This window comes from Podarcis liolepis (assembly GCF_965112155.1).
Source record: "Podarcis liolepis genome assembly, chromosome: 6".
In the NCBI taxonomy this organism is placed as follows: domain Eukaryota; kingdom Metazoa; phylum Chordata; class Lepidosauria; order Squamata; family Lacertidae; genus Podarcis; species Podarcis liolepis.
The window spans coordinates 56627344-56653659 of record NC_139559.1 but is presented as its reverse complement, the minus strand read 5'-3'; the positions used below and the strand labels follow the sequence as shown (position 1 = coordinate 56653659).

The window sequence follows — 26316 nt, the reverse complement described above, 5'->3', positions numbered from 1 at the left end:
TTTTGTTAAGAGCCCCTACCCATGAGGTAATTTTATATATAGAAATACTAGTCACACAAACTGTTTTGCCACAGATTACCAGAATGAAGTAACCCTATACTTGCAACAAAATAAAAATAACTGCTCCAAATTTTGGATGCCAATAGGATTGCTGCTTGGCTGGCCTATAGTCCAACCACGATCAGAATTTTGATGTTAAATAACAAGCATTTAATTTGCTCAGTCTAGGAGAGCTTAATCTATGTTTATTCAGAACTCCCATTCTAATCAGCTCACTTAGCGGCTGAGGTAAGTTAACCAGAGCTTTAAATTTAGAGAAGTGGTAAGGACCCTCCAGTCCACAGGCCTAATTAAGTCCATGAGAAGTCCTAATGTGATCCATGAAGCTGGTTTCCTCAAGCCATGTGACATCAGGTATGGGGCAGGTAGTGATGCAACTGCAAAGATAGTTATTAGCTAAAAGAGTGTCTTAAGAATGAGGTTGAAAGTGTTGAGATTGTGTATTTCAGCTTTTAAAAAGCTTACGATAAAGTACCTCACTATGTAAGTTTAGCAGTCACACAATATTAGAAGAGGTCTTCTTGTGGGTCAGAAACCAGTTAAGAAACAGAGTGGGGGGAAATGGACAGTTCTCCCAAATGGAGGGCTATAGAAAGTGAAGTCCCTCAAGGATTGACACTGGGACTCGTGCTTTTTAACTTGTTCATAAATGATGCAGCATTCATGGTGAGCAGTGAGTTAGCAAAGTTTGCTAATGATACAAAATTATTCAAGGTGGCTAAAATAAAAAGGGATTGTGAAGAACTTCAAAAGAATCTCTCCAAATGGAGTGAATGGGCAGAATAATCCCAAATGCAATTCAACATAAGCAAGTGTAAAGTATGTTTGGAATACTATGTACAGTTCTAGCCACCTTAGGAAAGATATTTTAGACCTAGAAAAGGTTTGGGAAAAAGCAACCCAAAATTATTCCTGTTTTAGAAAAGTATGGACACAACATGTGAAACTGATTTTTCTATTTTGACGACTGGACAGATGGAAGACCTACTGCAATTCTTACTCTCTCCCCCCTCATGTATACAGAAATAATTGACTATGATCTTGCACATAAATCTTCACTGGCCTAATAAGCTTGTAGATATGTGGTCCAGTTCTAACAATTATTCATAAGGTTGTTTAGGTTAAAACCACGGCTGCTAAAATTGCACACATTTGTATTAATAAAACTGTATTGCATCAGGTTTCTATAACAAACTTGTTTCTGTTAGTTTGCTGGTGGCAACAGTTATTTGTAATTAATTATTATTATTATTATTGGTCTCTGGCTGAAATAATATTTATTCACTGTTTCTCCATTTCCCATGACAGCTAGCACAGTACTACAGAGCTCATCAAACAACAAAATAAGTCTCTCTTTTCCTATATGCCATGCCCCATTATTTTAGGAATCTTTAGCTTTTTTGATTAATGTGTACTCTTAGTGTGAAAAGTTAATAAAAAAGTTTCCTTCTTTTAAAGTCCTGTTTAAACACATGCACATATGCTGCACACCAATAAACAGTTATTCCACTTTCACCACCCATAGCAAGGCTATCCCTCCAATATATGGTACCATGCTATAGTATTAGCAATGTTAAATCAGAGCTTGCATGAGTAGGGAAGACTGGTGTTGGTTTTTTCCTCATTTGTGAAGCAAGTTACAAAGCAACATATTAGAAAAGAAGAAGCTTAACTCATGGCATAGTTTGCTTTCCACCAGCTCTACTTTATACCATGCTTCTGCATGCTGTTACAATTTCCATTTTGTCCCATAAAACATTCACAGATTACACACATCAGAGTAAGTTTTTTAACCATGGAAAGTTTTATGTAAAACCTGAATACTCCACACAACAATGTAATTTACACCAGACTTTACATAGGATGTTGGATGAGATTTTGTAGGAGAGGGGTGCCTTGCACATACAGTTCACTGCACAAATACTGACAAAAGAGTATTTACGAGAAACAGCAAAGCAAGTAATAGTCTGTCATAAATAAGGTGATCAGATATTCTTGGTCTTGTGTGATCCCATAAGCTGAGGAAGTTCTTTCCACCTTAGCCATCCTTTTGGTGGAGAGCTCCATAGTTTTCCTACCCTTTTTGTTAGGCATACACTTAATGTTTCAGTAAGTGTAAGAGCACTGTTGTGGTTTTTTTTCTTTTTTCTTCATTAAGAAATATACAATTCACTCCTTTCCCACCCATGCCTTTGGCTCCCCTGAAACAGAACCTAGTTTCTTCCTATAAGCAGATTCTCACTACAGCATATTAGGGGAAGATAAACTGTCAATTCATAACTCAGGTGCCCTTGCTAGAGTGTGTGTAAAACCAACAAATTCTGAAGGCTCCATATGGATTGAAAAGGTCCCTGGAGGAACAAGACATCCTTGGTCACCTTACTCATAACTAGTTGTGTTTTAATGCGTGGATACATAACATTGTTTTGAGCTCAGTAGTGCTGAAGTTACAAGCACAAGTAGTTCTATTCAAATACTGAGTTGGTGAACAGTTCTATTTAAAACACAACTATTCTGAAGGGATGAAGCAAGCAGAAACAAAATTTCTGTACTTGGAACTCACAAATTCCTAGAAGTTTCATTTTGGGTGTGCATTTGAATTGTACAGTCTCCACTTTTCCACAGCCAGAGGTGATCCAATACACACAACCAGTTTAGGAATTAATCCTAGATCCTTGTGAAAACCTTCAATTGCAGAGACCATTAAAGACCATGTTTGCCAGCCGTGTGCTGTTCCTGCTTCCACAACAGCTGGCAAATAAGCTTCAAAGGTGATCAATGTAACAGAAGCCATTCCAACTAGAGATACTTCATAAGGGATTATTAGAGGATAATTTACACACCTATTCCCTGTTACATTTTTCTTTCAATTTGGCTTAGCTTCTGTCTGTTTTTAACATGGAGGTGGCCGCCCATGACGCAAAATATGTTTTTCTAAACTATCTAAGATTGAGATAGCGATTCGCTGAACATCTGGATCAGTCTGGCTGTTTTCCTTGATGTTAAACAAGTGGTGCAAGCCGCCTTCTTCTATCAGCATACTGCAGTACCTGGCAGCTAAAACAACAACAAAGAAGAGGGAAACAAATTCAGTTAGGTCAAGAATTTAGATATTTACTTCCCATCACTTTTCGCACAACTCTTACAATTTAAGTTCTGGTTATAAGTGCAAAGGGATTTTGCAAAATTATTTTGCAAACTATAGGAACAACAAGTGTTCCCCAGTCCTCTTCCATGCTCTTCTTATCGAAGGGATAGCAGTTGCAAAGCCACCATTAAGGATGTCCTCACGTGGCATTCGCAGGTGCTGATTACATGCTTCAGGAATGGAAACTGTCTCTTCCACATGCTCAGACTCAGGAGGGTGGTGTAGAAGAGAGAGAACAGTGACTAAGAATCCAATCCAAAAGAGGCCAAGGGACAGCTTAATTCTCCCACATGCCTGCAATCCCACCTCCATGGATTTAGAGAGGTGATGAACAGAACTTCTAAACTCCTTCCAACCTGATTTAGCTCCTTGCTCTTCCAAGCCCATCTTCCTACATCACAGAACCTTCTCATTTCTCCCAGTCTAAGCCTCCCCACTCTTTAAAGCTGGCACCACACCCCTGCTGTACCCGCAATGGCTTCTTGACTGCCATTCAAGGACTAGCTTTCTATTTCTTTTGTATGGATCCCTGTAGTATTTCTCTAAGGAGGTAAGATGAATACATTTTCGTCCTATCCTGGGGGGTGACCAAGTGAGCAGTTAGTGCTAGCCCTTTTTTCATTTCTGAACAAGTGCTCACTTCCAAGTGATCCAATTTATCAATGCATTTATCATTGGTTCCCTCGCTGCAAGAAGTGAGGTTACAGGGAACCCGGCAGAGGGCCTTCTCGGTAGTGGCCCCTGCCCTGTGGAACGCCCTCCCAGCAGATATCAAGGCAATAAACAACTATTTTACTTTTAAAAGACAACTGAAGGGAGGTTTTTAATGTCTGATGCTGTATTGTTTTTAATATTCAGTTGGAAGCCGCCCAGAGTGGCTGGGGGAACCCAGCCAGATGAGCAGGGTTTAAATAATAAATTATTTATATTATTTATATTTATTATTATTATTATTATTATTATTATTATTATTAATTACATTTGTTTTCAGGTTTTATTCCAGTAATTCAAAGCAGCATGCATGCTATTCTCTCATTTTATCCTCACAATGATTCTGTGAGGTAGATTTGAGAGAGAGAGAGGTTTGTCAAGTGTGCTTCATAGCCTGAGGAATTTCAGCCTTGATTAAAGTCCAAGACTCCATCCATTGATTCACACTGACACATAGAAATATATATATTTAGAACATACACACACCAACAGCAACAACAACTCTGCATTTTTAACCTGTGTTAAAACCCATGAGTTTATCTGATATGAAGTTTCACATATAATATCTAGAATTGTTGTCAGATTGCTTTCTCTAAAGAAAACTGAGTGTTAAAGCAGAGACATGGCTCAAGATCACAAAAATTATATAGAGTCTGGAAATCACTCCAACTACAGGTGGAAAGAGGTGCTTAAGATGTAGAGTTTTGCCTCAGTACATACGGTTTTTGCTGCAAACGTGCTGCATGGCCCACACTGCCCACAGCTGTACCCCAGGAGTCATGAAGCAGCCAAGCAAGGGGAAAAAGGGATTGAAAGACCTGTTCGTGAGAATAAAAAGCAGAGATGCCATCATTCCATGTTTGCAACATGATTAAAACATAAGCCTGTTTTGTTCTAAAATATCTACCTAGCTTGTGAAAAAGAGGGTAATCATAGAGGCCTGAACTGCTTCCATTTTCTTCTTCATGGAACTTCGAAGTGTCAGGCATAGCCCTATTGGCTTTAGCCCAAACGTAGCAGAGTTTTCCTGCACAGCGAAGAAGCTAGTCGTGGTGGAAATGACTAGTCAGCTAGACTCAGAATAACTATTTACAGGATTTATTAAAAAGGAAAAAAATAAAAACCAGCAGAGTTTCTGCATACAAATAAAAGCAAAATAAATCCTCTCTTTCTTTCTCTCTCTCTCTCATAACCATACACAGCACTTCTAACTCCTAACACACCTCACCAAAACTGAGCTAGCAATCCCTTGATAACAGAGTTGAGTGTTGGTCGTTAACCAATCAGAGTGAGTAGTTTCTAGGTCAAGCAGACCTGGGCTTTCTGCCAAGAGTAAATTGACACCAGCTTGAGTTAATTGTGAGAAGCTAGAATCTGCAAGTTTCCCACGAGAACCAATTAACAGAAACTGAACACCCCCTCACAGATTCTGCTGAACAATTAACACCAAATACACCTATGTAGGAGATCATTTTTCCAGCAAACCTAAACCCTTGCACATTCGCTTGTTCTTTATCTTTGCCAATGGTTTAGTTAACACATCTGCTACATTTTCTTCACTTGATACATAAGTACATGTGATTACATTGTCTTGTACACAGCAACGTACATTTTGGTATTTTACAGAGATATGTTTGGAACGCGACTTGAAACCCTCTGTTTTACTTAAGGTTATACAAGCTTGATTATCAATGTAAACTTGTACTGGTTCTCCACAATTTACATTTAAATCTGCCAACAAATGCTTGAAATAAATCACCTCGTTGCACAATTCACTCAATGCGGCGTACTCTGATTCCGTTGATGACACACTTACAATGTCTTGCTTGCGTGACCGCCAGCTGATTAAAGCTCCACCGACCATTATGACTAGTCCTGTGACAGATTTTCTATCTGGCAAATTTCCCCAGTCACTATCACAGTAGCAACTCAACATTTCGTCCTCGGAAGAATTTAATTGTAACATATAGCCAATTGTCTGTTTGAGATACCTCAGAACTTGTTTTATCCCTTTCCAGGCATTTAGTGTGGGTTTTGAGACCAATCTACTTAATATGCCTACTGCGTAGCTAATATCAGGTCTGGACCACTGTGCTATATACAATAAACTTCCAATTACAGAGTGATATACATCAGGATGTTCAAATTCAGGACTCTCATCTATGTGAAGTGTTTTTTATGAAACCTGGATCCATAGGCACCGCTGCCCCTTTGCAATCCTGCATCCTGTATGTAGTCAGTAGTTGTTTAACTTTGTTCTGCTGACTAATTAGGCAGCTGCCATCTTGGGCCCAGCACACTTCCAACCCTAGATATGTCCTAACCGGGCCTAAGTCCTTCACTTTGAACTTACTGGACAATTGCTTGGCAAACCTTTTAGTTTGTTTATCTGTTTTGCAGGCATACAATACATCATCTACATAAATCAGACAAAACTCTTGATCACTGCCTGTACCACGTACATAAACACAATTGTCAGCTGTACTCTGCTTGAAACCAAATGACACTAAGGCCTCATGGAAACATTTGTTCCAAGATCTTGCAGCCTGTTTGAGACCATATAAAGCTTTGTTTAATTTTAACACTCTATTGGAACCTGTCTCATAACCAGGCGGTTCGGCTAGATACAGGTCTTCTGATATTGATGCATGTAAATATGCAGTCTGAATGTCAAAATGGTTTAACAGGAGTTTTCTCTTTGCTCCAAGCGTTAAAATCAGCCTTACACTGTCCCCCTTAGCAGTAGGGGAAAAAGTTTCGTCATAATCTTTTCCAGGCCTCTGAGAGTATCCTTGAGCAACTAAACGAGCTTTGTATTTGTACTCTCCTGTCACCAGAGGTTTAAGTTTGTACACCCACCTGCAGCCTACAATCTTTGCCCCCTCAGGCGCTGCTACTGGTGTAAAAACCTTGTGCTCATTCAGAGAGGACATCTCTTCCTCCATTGCCTGTTTCCAGCGCTCTGCCTCCTCTTTTGGTAACTTTAACACCTCCTGAAAACTCTTGGGTTCTGCAATTACACTAAACACATTTGCAGTATCTGGAGAAAAACGCACCGGAGGCACTCCTTTGTTTTGTCTTTTAGATCTTCTGGGAGAAAATTTTTCTTCTGACCCACTTTCCTCCTCAGAACTACGACCTCTCTTTTGTTGCTTAGCAACTGGTCTCTGGCTAACTCCACTTTCTTGAGAGCTCTTATCTGAACTCTCCTCCCACTCAGACTCTGACTCTCTGTGTCTACCTTCAGAGTCATGAAGCTCCTGGGAAGGTTCAAACCAAACCTCAGTATTGGCATGTAGTCTCTCCCAGCCACTATGTTCACAAAAACTGGCATTCCTGGAGATCACAATGCCATTTGTCCCTTCAGCAAAGCGGAAACCTTTTCCCAGCTCCTGGTAACCCACAAACACTAATTGTTTGGTCTTAGGATCTCCCTTCTTTCTCATTTGTTTCGGAATTAATACCCAGGCTTTTGATCCAAACACATGCAAATGGTCAATTTTAGGTTTTTTCTGAAACAATTTAAAGTACGGGGTTGTACCTATTGTTTGATGAAAGAGCCTATTTTGGAGATAACACGCGGTGAGCATGCTCTCCCCCCAATAAGACATGGGTAAATCAGCATCCTCAAGCATGGCAAACATCATATCTTGTAAAGATCTGTTTTTTCGCTCTGCAACGCCATTCTCCTCTGGGGAAAAAACGTTCGTTTTTCTATGCCCAATGCCACGCTTTTGTAACCAATCTCTAAAGGCATTTGACATAAATTCGCCACCTCTGTCCGTCTGTATCCTTTTGAGTTTAATGGACAGAAATCTTTCCACAGATGCCACCCAGCCTTTAAACTTAGTGAACACGTCACCCTTATTCTTCATGGGAAAAACCCAGGAGTAACGCGTGGCGTCATCCACAATTGTTAGTGAAAAGCGCGATCCACCCCTGCTTACAGCAAATGGACCAATTACGTCCATGTGAACCAGCTGTAGCGGTGACTCACTAACTCTGTCACTTCTGGGGTAAGAGACTCTGTGGGTTTTAACCTTTTTACAAACATTACAATCAAGGTACTTGTTACAACTCTTTAAATTACCCCCATCAGCCAATTCAGACATTTTTAGTACACTTTTCCAGCAAGCATGCCCCATTTTCCTATGCAATAAGTGCACACAGTTGTCATGTATAGCTTTGTTATTCACTGCAGGCTGAGATTTACTGACTACTGCTGCAACTTGAGATCCTGCTTTAAGCCAAAACAAGCCTCCATCTGACTTAGCAGTGCCTAAAATCTCACCAGCCTTCTTAATAATGCAACTGTCTCCTTCAAAATACACTTTAAACCCAGCTTTTAGCAAACAATCTACAGACATCAGATTGCTCCTTAATGACGGCACACAAAGTGCATTTTGCAGGCATTCACGAAGACAAGGAACAAAAACTACACCCCCCGAAATCACTTCGGAAGTACTTCCGTCTGCTAGAGCCACCTGGCTGCGCTGTGCTGAGTTCTTGGAAACAAACAATTCATCTGAATTCACGATGTGGCGAGATGCTCCCGAATCGACCACCCAGACCGCTTGTTTCTCATCAGCAATCTTGACCTCGCCGGTCACCAGCTGAGCCGACTGTTTTCGTTTGAAGAATTTCTTTTTACGCTGCTGCTGCTGCTGCTGCTGCTGCTGCTGATCTCGTCTCTGCTCCTGCACCGGCAACTGAGACTTGACCAACTCCGGACATTGTCGTTTTAGATGCGCTGAAGACCCACATCGGAAACAACGCCTAACAGCAAACGCTGACTCCTCACCAGTACGCTGCTTTTGCTTCACCTCTGGCACGGCATGAGAACTCCTTCCAAACCACCCGCCAGTAGAAGTCTCTGCAGCCAACGCCCTTTCTTGCCTCTTCTGCCATTCTTCAATCAAACGCCCAGTAACGTAACTGACTGATAAATCACGCTCCTGTATGCCTTCTAGAGACAAAACTAAATTATCCCAGCTTTCCGGGAGAGAACTCAAAATAATAGCCACCTTCTCCTGCTGGTCTAACGCACAGTCTCTTTCCTGTAGCGCAGAAAACTTTAACTGTAAACTGTGTAGGTGTTCCTGCATTGTAACCCCAGGCTGTAACATTGCCTTGTACAATGCCTTGCGAATGAACAGCTTGGAAACCGCTGTCTCACGCACATGGAGTTCTTTAAGTGCTTGCCACACACCTCTAGCTGTCTTGATTCCCCTCACATACGGCAACTGGGAATCTTCCAGCCCCAAGACAATTGTGGCCCTTGCTCTTTGGTCTTTATCGAGGTCTTCATCATCAGGCTTCGTAGGAAACTTACTCACCACTTGCCAGAGACGATCCCTCTGCAGCACTGCCTGCATGCGTTCCGACCACAGCAAATAATTGGAGTCATTCAGACGCTCAAAAGCCATCTGAACTGGTTGTGAGGCCATCTTGAGAGCGATGTCCCTGGAACCCGGAACCAGCTACTCACGACCACCGAGAGAGAAAACAGGAACCACAGCACCCAGCACTCACACGCTGCAGCTGTTGTCCTTGTGTCCACTGCGTCACCAGCTCACCACAGTCAGGAACCAGCCAGTGTCCGTCTGCTGCACCAACAGGAACAACAACTTCTGGAACTACTGGAACCAACACCGTTGATGCTGACACCACCACAACTCAGGCTGGCAGCACAATGCCCATAACCTCATGGAACTTCGAAGTGTCAGGCATAGCCCTATTGGCTTTAGCCCAAACGTAGCAGAGTTTTCCTGCACAGCGAAGAAGCTAGTCGTGGTGGAAATGACTAGTCAGCTAGACTCAGAATAACTATTTACAGGATTTATTAAAAAGGAAAAAAATAAAAACCAGCAGAGTTTCTGCATACAAATAAAAGCAAAATAAATCCTCTCTTTCTTTCTCTCTCTCTCTCATAACCATACACAGCACTTCTAACTCCTAACACACCTCACCAAAACTGAGCTAGCAATCCCTTGATAACAGAGTTGAGTGTTGGTCGTTAACCAATCAGAGTGAGTAGTTTCTAGGTCAAGCAGACCTGGGCTTTCTGCCAAGAGTAAATTGACACCAGCTTGAGTTAATTGTGAGAAGCTAGAATCTGCAAGTTTCCCACGAGAACCAATTAACAGAAACTGAACACTTCTGACCTACAATTCTTCTTCCAAACTGGAGTACATGAGGAGACAACATCTTAACCTATGGGCATAGGAATCCACACACAGCCTGGCGCCGTCTGATGTGCAGCTAAATCTCATCACTGCACCCCTTCAGCATCATTTCTACAGGGATATGTACTTCCAACAAAGGAAGGGAGAGAAACCAAGTAGAAATCTTTAGACACAAACTAGATGCAATGCGTTGCATGTATTTTTTTATTATTATTTTTAACAAAAATCACACTCTGGAGGTTGCAACCTCGAGCAGAGGGATGGTGCAAGGAAAGGGTTGCCTGTATCCTCTTTGCAGTAAGGAAATCAGCCAAGAATGGCAATTTTGATCAGAAAAACTGTCCAAAGGTAAAGCTTAAGCAGCTCTTTTCACACCCTTATAGCTCCAGATTTTTTTTGGGGGGGGGAGAAGCAAAAACATTTTACACAGATCTGTGTGGTAGTTCATCCCCCAGTTACTACGCTGCCAGGCAGAATTACAACAGCAGTAACTAATTATTAGCCAAATGGTCCTTCATGTCCTGAATATTTGTAGCTGGGCGGCAGTCATCTAACACCGCAAGGTCTACCTCAAGGTCTACGGAGGTTTTCTTCAGAAGAGTCATACTACAGTACCACTTTCTTCAACAGCCACCCAGTCAATCCCTCCCTGCCAAAATCTGCAGTGGGCCTCCAAGTAGAAAATGCCAGTGTAATTTTATGTGCCTGTTCATAGCATAAGAGTGTACGGCAATTATATTAATTGCTGTAATCTGTCTCAGCAGCATTAGTACTAAATTCAGTAGGGCTATGATACTTTGCATATTGTAGCATAACCACCAATGAACACAACTGGAGTTACTTCTGAGTAAGCATGCACAGGATTGCACTGCAGAGGCGTTGCAAGTGAACGGTGCAATCCTGCACACATCCACTCAGAAATAACTCTTCCTGAGTTCATTGGGCCTTATTCCCAGGTAAATGTGTATAGGCTTGAAGCTTTAATGCCTATGTAGGCAAACTAAGGCCCAGGGCCTGGATCCGGCCCAATCACCTTCTAAATCCAGCCCTCAGGTGGTCCGGGAATCAGCGTGTTTTTCCATGAGTAGAATGTGTGCTTTTATTTAAAATGCATCTCTGGGTTATTTGTGGGGCCTGCCTGGTGTTTTTACATGAGTAGAATGTGTGCTTTTATTTAAAACGCATCTCTGGGTTATTTGTGGGGCACAGGAATTTGTTCGTTGTTTTTTCCAAAATATAGTCCGGCCCCCCACAATGTCTGAGGGACAGTGGACTGGCCCCCTGCTGAAAAAGTTTGCTGACCCCTGCTTTAATGGTTAACTAGCAACATGACTTTGTCATAAGCTAGAACACTTGAACTAAGATAGAAACAATACAATGTGCAGCAAGTTAACCTTAATATTTCCTCAAGGTTTATGTCAAGTCTGTAGTTACCTGTAAGCCACCATTTCACATTCTGGTGTAGGCCAGTTCAAAATGGCAGAATGCTGCAAGACAAGGGAAGGAGCGCCATTACTAATAGCGTTAACAACATTGCTCTGGAGTTAACAATGGGCAGTGTTTTCAATTGCATCTGTACCAGCTCTTCTAGGAGCGAGGTTCTCTGGTTGCGGCTCAATGTCCAGGCTTGTTCTCCTCGTGATATCAAGTGAGCAATGATCCCTGCTGCGAAGTAGCTCACCTCCACCTCAACACTGCGCAGCAGCTTGCTGATGTGGTCTATGAAGTCTTTCCACATGAGCTCCGAGTGGAGCTCTTTAACCTCTGCTATGTTGTTCTACAGGGGAACAAGAAGGAGGGATTTCAAAATGAACGAAAAACAGTTGTGTGTGTGTATACAAAGGTATCTGTCATTAAAATGCTTGTTCTCTTCATAAAAGCTGAAGCCATAATGAACATCAAACCTGTCTCATGTCAAATTAGACTAAGCTGGGATCGGCCTGCTCCAACTTGTACATTTTCAATCATTACTACAGATAAGTTATCAGAGTGACAAGTGCATGAATAACTCAGAGCAGCCGGCATGCTTTGCCAGCACCTGTCCATGAATCGCACTGCTTGGAGGCCATTGCCGGGGGGAGGGGGGTTTAAGAACACAGTGGCTACATCAGTGGCAACATAGTTTTAACAAATAAAACAGAAAAGCTGTTCCCATCGCAACTGCTAAAGGTAAGAGCCTCCCACAGTGGCAACAAATCTTTGCTCACAAACACTGAATTTTGGGGAAATGCCCCACTCCCAGCCGTCTGTGAGCATGCCTGTACAATTCCAAGGGGGGCGGGGAAGGATCTAGACACTGGCACAAAGCCCACATGTGCAGCCTCTCCTAATTCAGATGTTATGAAGAAACAGAGCCAAGTGACCTCAGAAAAAATGATGGCGCCTTGCCCTAAATTGCCTAATGGCTGCTCCCAATGGTTCAGTCTACATGTTAAATACCACTTGGGGGTGTCTTCTTATATTCTCCTACAATAAAACTGAAGCTAATGGGAATGGTGCAGGAATAAGGTTTGGTTGAAAAGTAACAGAATGGCATGCAAAGTAATTTATCCTGTGTAGTGTTAAATGTCAGGATGGTGAGGGGAAGACGTTGGCAGAGAGAAGAGAAACCCGGCATTTCCAATGCCCTGGTAAAATATATATTCTTCCACTCATCTTACCAGAAGGCCAAGCACTTTCTGTTGTACAGAAGACTCCGACGGAAAAGACTGTAAAGTAAAACAAAGTATATGCAACCATTCAGTAAGTGATTTGTAGCCAATTATTACTTTAGAACAAGCAGGTGCCTGCGAAAAGTCTCAGGGAATTGTGCACATTAAATATTTCATTATTGGCTTGATAGTACAGGTTCAGCCCCTACACCCCAGCTTCACTGCCCCCAAACTAAGAAGGGCTGGGACAGGAAGAAGCATACACCAAAGAGCACTTGTAAGCCTTTTAGTTAAGGGGGCTACTGTGGGAAGGAAAAAGAGCAGGACCTGGAGTGAGCCTTAAAAGGAATGGAAGGGGGCGCATCGCTCTTTTGCTATGGCTGCTTCTTGAGAGTGGGCACATTCATGAAGGCTCTCCTCCTTTGCTTTCCTCCAGTGGTCCCAGAGCAGAGGAAGGAAGAAGCCTTCTAGAAAGCATTTTCCTCTTAAGAAACAGCCACAGGAACAGAGGTGAGACAATCCCAATTTGTCTCTTCTTCCCCTTCCTCCCACAATGCTTTTGGCCAGGCCCACCAATCCCCCTTAGCCTATGAAACAATTGTTTTGGGAAGGGGAATTGGGCATAGAGGATGTTCAGCAAAGGATGCTCCTCATCTGAGCCCAATAACCCCTGCAATTGCTTTCCTCCCGTCTCCCAGGGCTGGCAGCAGCCTGCCCAATCTTATTTGCAGTGGGTTGGCAGATACTATTTTATGGCAATTACCGGTTTCTATCTATCATGAGCAGAGAGACCCTACCTGATGCTGCCCAGACCTACAGACTGCAACCTACAGGGTCCCTGTGCAGATGCTGGAATCTGCAGATACAGAAACAGACAGGCACATACTGGCAGACAGAACTGTCAGCTCTCACCTCCAAGACTTTCATGAAGAGCTCCAGCCCTTGGTTTTCAATAAAGTGCCGACATGTGGTTGGGGACTCATCAGTAAGATTCCAAAGTGCACTCAGTGTAAACTTAAGAGTAGTGTCTACTACATTCTGGTTAGTTTTTTGCTTCACAATTTGAAGTAGTTGCTAAAAGAGACAGAGAAAAACAGGTGACTTTGCAAATGACATTCACATTTCAAAATCCAGCTGTTGGAGGCTCACAATTAATACAAGAAGCCAAATTCTCCTCCAATTTAGAAGACAATATGTATGAACGCTAGATCCATCACAGATTTATGGGTCCAAGGCCGACAAGGGAGTGGGTCACGTGGAAGTTAGTCTAGAGGGCCACAGGTACCAAGTCCACAGGCTGTCTGCCTGCACATTAACCTGCACAATAACTTATTCGAGCAGCATGGTCTACCCCTCTAATGTCACACTGTTAGTCCTATGTAAAACACTGAAGGGCACTTTGTCCTCTTGAGCACAATGATTAATAAATAAAGGAGATTAACCTTTCAACACCAGAAACAGCAATACATCCACAGATGCTGGAGGTCAAAAGCAAAGTTCAGGAGTAAACTCAATGGATTCTGCCCCCACCCTGGATTTGAAGTAATAACACCGGTCACCTCTGCCTGTACATTTGCCGCTAAGTGGGGCCGCCAGGCATATGGGTCAAATTTATTAGAATACTTTTAAAGAACTTCCAACATAAAACATTTAATATTCTCATTTTTCCAATACACGTTTTTAAGTTGGTCATACCAAGGCCCGTTGTTTATTTTGTTTAAGAAAAACACTGTTAGCTGTAACAACATTGCAGCCGGAGTGTTGCAAGTTGATAGCATTTCAAGGTGCTAGCACTTCGCTTACCTTAACAATGAAGAGCTCTGCACCAAGTTGAGCTGTTTGTTCTGTTGAAAGCTACAAGCAAAAAAAGCAAACAAGCAGAAAGATTACTGTTAAAAGGGCCTTGGGACTTAAGTGCAAACAATGCATTGGGGAAGCCTATGTCTTCATCTTTACGAAGCTAGTAGAGCTGTCATCAGGGGATTGAGGGCAAGGTGCCACCAGTACACAGATGACACCCAGCTCTGCTTCTCTTTGCCACCTGAATGAGGTGAAGCTATGTAGATGCTTGATCATTGTCCTAGAGGCAGTAACAGGCTAGATGAAGGCCAATGAACAAACTGAATCCCAACAAGAAGGAGATACTCTGGACTAGTGGTTCCCAAGTCCAGGAATTAAGTAGGTGGCTTGTTCTGGATTGGGGTGCACTCCCAATCCAGATTCATAGTCCAAGGGTACTCCTAGATTCACCTTGTATCTGGAAGTCAGGGTGGCTTCAGTGGCACAGAGGGCCTATTTCCAGCTACAGCTAGCTTGCCAGCTACAGCCGTTCCGGTACAGGGTAGCCTAGCCAAATGAACCGTGCCCTAATAACCCTCTCTCTAAATGACTGTAATGGACACTCTACTTGGAGTTGCCCTTGAATACTGTTTCTAAGTGGCAGCACACAAAACGCAGATGCCAGAGTTTTGTTGGGTTCAACATTTGGAGACCATATAGCATCAAGTCCTAAAAGATGTGCACTCCTATTTGCTACATGGTTTTGGCATTTAGAGCCCTCCATGGCTTGGAATCCAGGCACCTGATGGGAGTGCTTCCTGTCATACTGTCCCTGCCCATGAGTTGAGATCGATTGGGAAGACCTTGCTGATAGTGCCAGTGGGGAAGGAAGTCAGAGGGTCATTGACACTATCAGGGAGCTTTCTCTGTTACAGCTATCTTGGCCCTAGAGGCTTGGCTGGTGCCATTATTGTCTCGTTTTAAATACCAACTGAAGGCTTGTCTTTTTCTCCGGGCCCGTTTTCACTCTGCAAAACTGTTTATCAGAAAATTGATCTTTAACTGTGTTTTATGCTTCTCATTTTAGGTGTTTACAGCTGTAACCCACCCTGGGGTCTTACAACGAAGGGCAGGAAATAAGTTTTAAAAACAAATAAAATAAAATATCCCACCTTTGCAGCCAGAATGGAGATGATAGCCACTGCCATTCTCTGCATATTCTGATCTTCATGGTTACAAAGCCACTGCATGACAAGCTTGGCTGCTTCAAACCTGAAAGGCAACAGAAAGTTCACAAATCTGGGGGTGGGGGGAATAAAACCATACCATCTGTTACTGGCAGTGAAACCAAAGCGACTAGGTTACTGCTACAAAGACAAAAACAGTGCTTTTTTCCTACAAAAAAAATGTTTAGGGGTACTCTCATTTTGACTCAAAAAAATCACCATTTAATAGTTCAAATTGGGAAAAATAAATACAAGAAATGGACAAAAGTACAAAGATTCACAAAATGTTTAGTGGTATGCATACCCCCAGAAAAAAAAGCACTGGACAAAAGTATACAGAAAAACGTTAAAACACCAGCCTTAGCTACTTATAATAAGCAAAATGGCTTCCGTTTGATTTTCTTTATCAGACTGTAAAAGGAGCATGCCATTTCAGCACAGCAACGTGATAGAGCTGGTCTTCGCACCACCCACTGTCTCCATCTTCAGGGAATGGCCTTGGATTGAGCTGGTAATCAACAAGTACTAAAAATCCCAATTTGTCAGTGATTGATGAAAGGAGTTTTTACTAAGCCGACACATTTGGCATGGATAGTTGTGGACTTTTTTAGCAACTCATCATGACTGAAAGATACAGAGCTGGGTTCTGTGTTGTGCTTTATGATTTGTCACACTGTACCTATATAGAATGTAGCCACAAGGCTAAAGACTTGATGTTTTGAGAATTTAGCCACAAGACTAAAGACTTGATGTTTTTAGAAGTAAGGAGGAATGGGCACTCAGTCTCCTTAAAACACACACTGGGGACACAAACTCCCTGAACTTCAGCTGGGGAGGGATAAAGAAAGCCTCAGTGGTGTGACAAAGTCAGCAAACCAACCTGCATTGGCTCCGTGCCAACATCATCTTCCTCCCAGGTCATGCAAACCTGCTTGTGGTCAGGATCAGTAGCATATTTCCCAAGGGTTATACTCTCATCATGCTAGCTTGCCAAACCCACTGCTATGCTTCAGACTGCCCAGAAAGTTGGGGGGCAGTTTTCAACACACCAAGAATGTGTGCTTGCTCCTTGCTCCCCCATTGTGCTGTCTGACTTGAAGCACAACCTACAAGACTTTCACTCCTACTAGCCTCAGACTAACAACAACAACAAAATATTATTATTGGGACAAACATGTGCTTTGTACATCTATATACGCTCAAAAAACCAAGGAGAAAATTAAACAACTTTTCTTGTATTACTGAGGGTTAGAGATTCAGATCTCTTTGTAGGGGATCAAAAAGAGGGAAGAGTGCAGAGACTAGAGTAAGAGGGAATGGACACATGAATCACGAGAGAACAACTTCTGGAAACCATATCCATCCCCCTTTCCAAACCTTTCCCAGTAAGTGCTCAAAACAAAAAGGGCTAGAAACATCTGCATTAAAAGTGAGATTACAAGAGCTATGATGCACACGTCTCTAGGTAGCATGTAATTACACGCTGCCATAGCATAAGGTAGTAGGTGGATTTTCTAATATCTATAAATAGGGACAATGGCTCAACGTAGTCAGAAGTTGGCAGGTAACAATCTTCATCGCCATTTATGCTTAAGTATTGCCATCCCCAGTAGGCAGACTTCTGCATATGATACAAGCCACTTTCATTAATCCACAAAATCCACAGCCTCTTGATGTACAGTGCAGTCAAACTGTACACCCTTGCTTAGACCCAAGTTTTTAAAACCAGCATCCAAAAAGAAAATGGCAATCCACCTGGATCTAGCAAACGGACACATGTATTTCATAACAGTGCATATACGCAGTCAAAATTAAACTGTTACAGTTATTTAATAATTGGTTCCCAAGTTCTGATAAGAATTTGTTATATTCCAAGGAGGAGTAAGCAGTTTGCAAACTGCTAAGCAATGAGACATAAGACATTCAACAACCTGAAACACTTTCCCTACTTCTCTGTAACTTCGGAGGTAAAACTAACCTGTTAAATGGAACATCCTGAAGTATCCTGTCACTGCACAGTGACAGAAGGCAGTTCTTTTGCAGCTGTAGAAAAGCAAAGCAAGGTTCAGAACAGAATATTTCTCATGCAGGAATTTTGAGTGTTTCCTTCTTTCAAGATGAATCTAAGTATTCACAAATATTCCTTTTATGATTTGATAATGTCATTTGCAAATGTATTTGCTTAGAAGTGAAATACAGTGAAATAGGATGGGGTGAACAGGTGCATAGACCTTTGTAATATATCAGAGTCTACCAGGCACTTAAGTTTTTTAATTTACTTTTTTGAATTATACTCTATCATTTATAAAATCTTCTCACAAAGTGACTTACAGAAGTATATATAAAAATACTAAGATACCAGCAACGTAGTCTATATATAAAAAGGAACATGTCCAAAAGGATTTATAAAAGTTTGTTATATACACAGATTTAAAAACCAGTAACAAAAGATGTTCTTGAATAAAAATGATTTCAAGTGCACTAAGAAATGCAATTAATTGAAATTAAAAACAAAAGCTTGCAATCTCCTCCTCCTCATGGGTATACCATAGCTCAATGTGTACAAGTTAAACGTTAGCAAGTTGCAAGCTTACTGTACTTGCATAGGCAGAACATTCATCACAGTGTGACACTGAATTCTATCCACAGGGTTGATTTCAATATTTATCATACTCAGAGTAAGCCCATTGAAATTAATGCATATGACCAATTAGGTCCATCAATTTTTATGGGTCTACCCTGAGATTGATTAACATTGGATAACTTATGGTTTCGAAAAGCTGAAACCATTTGGCCTGAAGACATTTCCAACTAGACATCATTCACTTCTGTTCTTTGCAGTCAGTTTTAATATAAGTTGCTTCATCTCATTAATTTCATCTTGTCTAAGAAGTTTGAACTCAAATACTTTTTTTAAAAAAAAATGTTCAGCATTCAGAAATATTCAAGCACCTTATCTTGAAAGGGAAAAGGAGGCTTACCTGTTGGTGATTGGGAAAGTGTTCCATGGCCTTAAGGAGCAAGTGAGTGACATCTGCCAGGACCCTAACCGGCATGCCTGCAGCTAAATCTTGTTTTGTCAAGTTAAACACACAGGCACTCGCTGCTAATTGCACTGGCAAGTTCAGAGGGTGATTCCTCATCCCAATAACTACAAGCTGAAAGAATCAATCAAAACAGGTCAAATTAGAATTTCCTAATACACACAGTCACATGCACAGAATCAGCCACCAATATCCTAAGCAAAGTAAGCTTAACTCATCCTGAGGCCTTTTAAACAAGCCATTTCTACAGATCTACACATCGCCACCCAAAACCTGTTGCAGTACCATTCAAACTTCCAAAGCAAAGAGGAACAGAGCAACCATTTCATTCCCTGAATGGAGACTACATCAGTCGGATGGCCTTCCCTCTCCTTTCCCTTCTTATTTGCCAGGAGTGACTCAATTCAGCATTATGAGGAAACTGTTATGGTAGTGGGAGAGAAATTCTGTCTGAAGAACGTTTGAGAAGGAAAACCCAGAGTACTCACCTGCAGGTATATTGTGTTCCTTGCATATATTTTCTGATCATATACATTAGATTACATCCAGGCATTCTTCCCCACCTCCCAGCCATGCTAAACCACTAAGACAGAGGGGAGGGGAGGATTCGGCAATCTCTACTTTTGGTCACAGCTGTTTGGCAGGGACCCACATTCAAAGACAGAACTAAATGGAGTTGGCTACCATTTCATCACAAAAATGTAACAGCAGCCCTGCCAGATGAGACCTAAGGCCCATCTAGCACCACTTCCTGTTCTCACAGTGGCCAACCTGATGCCAATGGCAATCTTATTAATTCTCTTCTCTCTCTCTCTGCACAACACATCCCTCATGCCCCTCAAGTAAGTATAACCCATGTAAATAGTATATCCATTTTTATCTGAACTTCTGACTATTTACCTTTATTGTATCCTCTTTTCTCTCCCCACCCCCTGCAAATTTACCAGCGTGCGCGCACATTTTGTTGGATTTTATCTGCAGTTTAGTGAAGACAGCCCAAGGTTACCTTTACAAAGTGATGCCTGCAAAGGGTGATTTCTTATCAGTCTCAAATAGTTTTACCTTTAGAATTTCTGGTTTGGTTTTTTCTATAATATGCGTAAGGTTGAAGAGATGAAAGAGTGCCTCCCTCACAAAGAACGCTCGCTCACTGTAACGCTTCAGAGCTTCGGAAATCTGAGTTTCATTGGCTTCTCCAGACACCTTGAACAGAAGAACAAATACTAGAGAACATACTGGAGTTTGCAGTAGTTTTTTTAAATATATATATAATTTTTTATTGATTTTACAAAATAAATTTCACATTTACCACATTTAAATTTTAAAATCAAATAAGATTCTTCCGAATCTTAGGACTTCCCTCCTCCCCTCCATGGGTCCTTTACATATCTAAATCAACTGCATATTCTAGTTCTTCCACATTATGGTCCTCCAAAATATCCCAAGTCTTTGTAATGTTGCAAGAGTTACTAAAAGCCTGTCAAAGAACTCAAGTGATTACAGTGTTCTTTTAAGTACAGTCTATATTTGTCCCATTCCCTATCGAAGTTTTGAACCTCCTGAGTTCTGATTCCCCCTGTCAATCTTGCCATCTCTGCATACTCTAATAATTTCATCTGCCAGTCCACTTTTGTCAGCATTTTCTCCTCTTTCCATCGCTGAGTTTGCAGTAGTGGCAAAAGAAAGTTGAAGTAATTAAATAATATAAATGTTTCAAGGTTTACTTGTTGTTGTTGTATGACAATTTCTGCTGAACTGAGGTTTCCACTCAGTTTTATAGGACAATCAAGCATAAGTAAAACAGTCTTTGCTCTTCATGCAATCTACAGTGCCATTTATATATTGTATGCACGGCTAACAAATTGCTACCAATCATGTCTTTACAGACCTAACTGAGCAGTACAGTTCTATAAATGTAGATGCAGTATTTCAAGAATTATCAACTAGGCAGAGAGGTAACGTTGATCATGGGCTGCAAAAGACAACATATTAACAGGCACAGAATGACCATTTCACCATTTCCTTTGCTGCTGGGCAAGGAATTATTCTCCATTTCTTCAAGGAGAGTAGCACAGCACCAGGCACTTCTCCCTGCTGTGCGCCTTGGCAGGAGGTGGTGGGTGGTGGGAACAGCTGAGCAATAGTCCTCTCCCAGCCAATAAAAGCAGCTGAACTTATGGTCATTGCTATGGTGCTGGGGCTTTTAAGAACAGGTTAACTAATTTTATACACCATAGGGAAAGGAAAGTGACAAATGAGGCTGCAGAAGAAGAGGTAAGCACTCTTGGGGGACCAGCCTCTCTCATGCTGTGATCTGCAGGGGCAAAGACAGCACACCATCTATGAGCACTTGCATTTCTCTTAAACTTTTACTCTTAAAAACGGCATCTCAGAGAAACTGCAAAACAATCAGATAATGCCCCTCAAAACCAAACACCACAGTTTTTCCTCAAGAACTGTTAAGGAGCAGAAAAAGAAAACGAAAATAATAATATACATGCACACGTGCCATTTCCCCTCTAAACAAGCCTCTATTTCCTACGCAGAAAGGGCCGTTTGAGAGGTTTTTTGTAGCGATACCTTTAAGTGGAAGATTCTCAGGAAAATGGGGTGGCATGCCTGCTGCTTTGATTCATGTTCTACATGCGCATAATTTTACTATGCATTTATGAAATTTATACCCTGTCATATGTCCCCACTGAGACCTCTGAGGAACTTACAAGGAAAAAACAACAACAGCAACCCAATCTTACAGGCAATGAGTGATGTTTATACAAGGAAGAAGCAGTGCCCAGAGCCTTAGCATAGCTGTCAACTTTTCCCTTTTCTTGCGAGGAATCCGATTCGGAATAAGGCAATTTCCCCTTAAAAAAGGGAAACATTGACAGCTATGAGCCTTAGCGAACCAACCAACTGAATCCTAGAGTAAAGAGGGCAGTGGAACAAGCAGAATACAGTAAATTTAAGGAATTGCTGCTGAGAGACAGAGACACAGGGATGGCAGTGGCTTGATTGGCCATCAATACATTTTGGAAATGAGGAAAGCCTGCTGGGCCTCCACCTCAGTCCCAGCTGCAAGATTTGGTGGGAGGGGGGCAGATTTAGTTCTTCTCATGCTGCAAAATGTGAATGATGGCACTGTCAAGAGTGGTAGACCTTTTGCTGGTCTAGGAGCTGTGGTTTAGCAGCACTCTGAAGCCAATGATATCTCTCTCTCTCTCTCTCTCTCTCTCTCTCACACACACACACACACACACACACACACACACACAATGCCATTAGAACTGACCCATTAATCACCAGGATTTGAAGCTTTGAGGCCCACCCCCAGCAAGTCAAACTTAGTTCACAACTATTTAGAATTGTGTAACAAACAAATACCAACCTTTAAGTTTCCTTCGCCAGAGAGAAATAATGAGTAGCCAGCATCCGTAGCCAGCAGGCCCACAAACTGCATTGAGGGTCGCTGTTTAACAAATGCTTCTACAGCTTCATCAGTAACATGCTTCCTTCCCGAAATGTCCAAAGATGTAAGGTTGGGCAATATGTCTTTCTGTTCTAACAAACGAAGTGCAATATCAGATGTGAACTGTTTATCGTCCGAAATGTCAAGGTGATTCAGGAATTTTAACTCTCTGATGACATCCAGAATCTGAGTGGTTGTCATTTTCAAGCATTTCAGGTGGTGCATGGTGAGGGACTTGAGGCGATCCTTGCAGGCGAGCAGTGCAGTTATGTCGGTGACTGAGGTGTTGGATATATCCAAGCTTTCTAATCTGGGAAGCGAAGCCACGTCCGCTAGGTCTTCATTGTAAAAGAGAACATTGGTAATGCTCAAAGCACGGAGACCCATCAGCTGACTGAAGCACCTTTCGTAGGGGTCTTCCAAGGAAAGAGTTAATGAGTTCAGCACAAGGCATTGAAGGTTTTGCTGGATCCATTTATTGCTGCCAAGTCCACTGATGATGTCTGTGATCGTAATGTCTGCATTCACTTTAGTGGCATCGAGCTCCACCAGCTTATGGTGGCAAAACGCTTTCCGAAAAGCCACTGCAGAGATCTTTGCTTTCCGGATACAAGCTCGTTTCAAGCGCATCTGATTCCCTCGGAAAATGCCCACTGTCGCTTCATTCAGCAGTCCTGGGGTGGGGGGGGGGGGAAGAACAGTAAACAAACAAACTTATCACAGATTTTGTTTTTAAACTGGAAAAAAGAGACTGGGCCTAGAACAGAAGGACAGGCTTGCCAGAGAAGAGGAGAGAGTTTTATGCACTCCTGATTCTGATAACCTCCCTTTTCCCCCTCTAGAGTGGTTTCAACAGGCATGTGGTACTGGAGAAACATCATCAACATAATCCTACCATTTTCCATGCTGAAGCTTGGTACCCACAATGTATGCCAAGTTTCAGCATAGAAAAGATAAGATTGACATAAAGGATCCACCTCGCAGTGCCCATACAACTCCCATTGAATCAACGTGCGGTCTCAATTGTACAATGCAAGGGCTTTTTTCCAGCAGAGAAAGATGTAAGGAAAGAGGGAACATGATAGGGAAAGATACTGAAGTTAACTGAGCCCTAAAAATTATGTAATGAGTGCAACTCTGCATCCAGAATTTTCAACAGCACAAATGAATTTTCAGTAGTTAAGTGTAGCAGAGTCTTGTGACTCTGCCTTACTTGCCTAACCCAGAGGGCCCAATTAGATCTAATGGCACAAATCTGACTTGTGCCACAGCTGCTGAAGCAGCGCCAAAGAACGATGTCATGTGTCCTAACATGCAGGTAAATCAAATCACTATTTCCTAACATTCCATTTTATCAGAACCGCCATAATTGCTAGACCCAGATGAATTCGTTTACCGTGAAATGCCATCGTTCGCAGCAATCGGTCAGCCACTTCTTGTGGAAATATTCCAGGCTCTTGCAAACATAGTGAACCATCATGCCTTTCTGTACAAAACTTCTCTAGGTCGGAAGTTAGGTAATTTAAGCAGATGTCAAGCAGAGAATATGGTGAAGCCTCTTCCTGTTACAAAGAAAGAAAATGCCAGATATTTTATTGTTTTTTAGGAAAAGCAACAGTCCATCACAAAACAAGTAACTCCCCACAAAACATTTGCAGTGGGGGGCAAGCTCCCATCACTGTCAGAAGGATCTGGGTGAGGGGAGAACAATTCCAGCCACCACTAAAAGGATCCTTTGGGAGGCAGAAATTGGACTCGGAGGGTGTTTTATGTGACAATGACAGGAATGGTCTTTTACACATGCATGTAAAAAGTTGAGACAATACAAATTGGCTGAAATGAAGTAATTGCAAGTTACGGCCCTAAGAATCATTTATTGTCAGAGTGGAAATAAATTAAGACAAAGTCATGGAGGATATAAAGTTAGCAAAGGCTACCAGGCACAATGGCTATGCCCTACCTCTAGTACTCTGCCTCTGAATACCAGTTGCTGGGACTCACAAGTGGAGAGGATGATGTTGCACTTACTTCCTGCCTGCGGGTTTCACAGAGGTAGTTGTCTCATCCCTTATATACCTGATTAATCGCTGCATTTTGCAGAAGGGGGCACCTTGAAGAGACCATTTTACAAAGAGGTTCATTGCGCATGATGTCAAAATTGAGTCTTTAGCATGGCAACACCTGCCATTTGGTACTTCCCCTACATATTAGACAGGCACCATCTCTTGTCCTCAGGCTACATGTTAAAGACCTTCCTCTTCGAACAAGACTTCTAAGTGGAATTTTTATCCTTGTCAGCATCTGTATTGGATTTTACGTACAGTAGTTGTTTTGCATATTTTTATTGTAATTTGAAATAACTTTGAGATGCTTCATAGGAAGCAATTTATAAATGAGATAAGTAATGATAAGCACTTATCATAATTATTAGTTGCAGTAATAGCAAAAAGAGAGAGAATTCTGGCTGGCCACTATGAGAACAGGACAGGATGCTGAACTAGACAGGCCTTTGGTTCAGATTCAATAGAGCTCTTCTGTAGCACTGGGGCTAGGAGGGATGAGAAGACAAGGTATCTTTACCCTGTCCTTCCCCAATTATTGCAGAAAAATATAGAGGGGTCAGAAGTGGCAGGGACCAAGAATTATGCATGCATAATGCTCTCATGCAAGTGGCAATGATATTCCCTGGCACCATAAGAGCCAGGAAATTCTGAAGAATAATGCATACAATTGTATTTAAGTGCAAAATTAGTAGTAGTAGTAGTAGTAGTAGTAGTAGTAGTAGTATATTATCAGTATTATTATCCATGTCTCATTGCTATACGACTATATTTTTAAGAAAACATCTCAAAGCAGTTTACAACCTACACTAAAACTTCACATAAAACAATCTATAATAAAATATTACACAAGAAAGTCAAATATAAAGTACACATTCAAAGCAACATAATTAACAGGAAACTAAAACGTTATCTTAAAGATTTCAAAATAAAACATCACAAAGGAGGTCAACTACAGAATGCACATTTAACTAAGAGCCTGTCACGATGGTCTCTGGCCTCTTCAACAGCTTCAGCTTTTGTAGCTGGAGTCAGTCAAGGTCCTGCCCTCCTCCCAGGCCAGGTGGGAAAAGGCAGGGAGCAGGTCTTCCAGGACTCACAGTCAATATTTAAATGCTACAATTTTCTGCTGGAAGTACAATCCTGATTTGATGACTAGGAGTACAGTAATATGTTCAACTAAACTGGCTCAAGCAGTTTAGAGCATTACAACTCTTTTTTTATTCCATGGATTATGGCTTTTAAGATAGGATTCAGTTGCTCAAGCTCACCTTTCTCTTCCTATACCCTAAGGCTAATAAATCAGGGAAATTATCAGCATAGCAAATAAAAAAGGCAAGAGAAATCCTATATAAAATTAATATAGGAGGTAGAGTTGTGGAAAATCCTAAAGACACAAGAGATCAATTCGTGAGTTTTTATACAGAATTATAACAAGTGAAACAGGGCAATTTAGATGAAATACAAAAAATATCAAGGACAGTGGAATACCTAAAATACCAATTGATAAAATGACAATTTTGAATGCACCGGTGACAATCATGGAATTACAGTAAGTTGTAAACAGATAAGAACATTGGCAGGGTTATTGTAATAGCCTACAATTTTATAAGAGTATATATTTAAAGTAGATGAATAAATGAGTAAATTAAGTTAATTTGGATATGCAGAAAATATTAAAAATAAAGTTAGGGAACCTCAGAAAGAGGGGAAAGGAAGTAGAGTTTAAAAATGTTAAAATGATTGTAAAATTATTGAAATGTATAAAACTGAAAACCATAAACAAACTATGCCCTAATAAGTTTTTCATATCAAACCGTCAAATGTTAGTGCTTAAACCAGATCTTCAAATCTTTTAACAAAGTTGCTGAAGTAAGATGTCAGAAAACACATGGAAGACACAGGACTCAGCTATACAGCTGCAAATAAAATTTTTTAAGTGTGTTTTAAGTGCAATATACAACGTGACTCTAGATGGTGATGATG

General features: G+C 41.5%; 1 protein-coding gene across 2 annotated transcripts in view; it reads right to left on the bottom strand.

The window, feature by feature from the left end:
* Positions 1 to 1841: 1841 nt before the first annotated feature.
* Positions 1842 to 26316, bottom strand: part of ZYG11B (zyg-11 family member B, cell cycle regulator) — a 48354-nt gene continuing 23879 nt past the window's right edge. For both annotated transcript variants that reach the window (XM_083510089.1, XM_083510088.1), the window contains 13 exons: positions 23667 to 23832; positions 22190 to 22944; positions 19867 to 20007; positions 18742 to 18918; positions 17739 to 17803; positions 15707 to 15806; positions 14559 to 14609; positions 13668 to 13829; positions 12765 to 12812; positions 11684 to 11881; positions 11539 to 11591; positions 4640 to 4737; positions 1842 to 3117 (listed from right to left, as the gene is read on the bottom strand). In XM_083510089.1, the coding sequence (XP_083366215.1) occupies positions 2954 to 3117; positions 4640 to 4737; positions 11539 to 11591; positions 11684 to 11881; positions 12765 to 12812; positions 13668 to 13829; positions 14559 to 14609; positions 15707 to 15806; positions 17739 to 17803; positions 18742 to 18918; positions 19867 to 20007; positions 22190 to 22944; positions 23667 to 23679 (2025 nt within the window). In that variant the 5' untranslated portion in view covers positions 23680 to 23832 and the 3' untranslated portion in view covers positions 1842 to 2953. The remainder of the gene's footprint in view (positions 3118 to 4639; positions 4738 to 11538; positions 11592 to 11683; positions 11882 to 12764; positions 12813 to 13667; positions 13830 to 14558; positions 14610 to 15706; positions 15807 to 17738; positions 17804 to 18741; positions 18919 to 19866; positions 20008 to 22189; positions 22945 to 23666; positions 23833 to 26316) is intronic.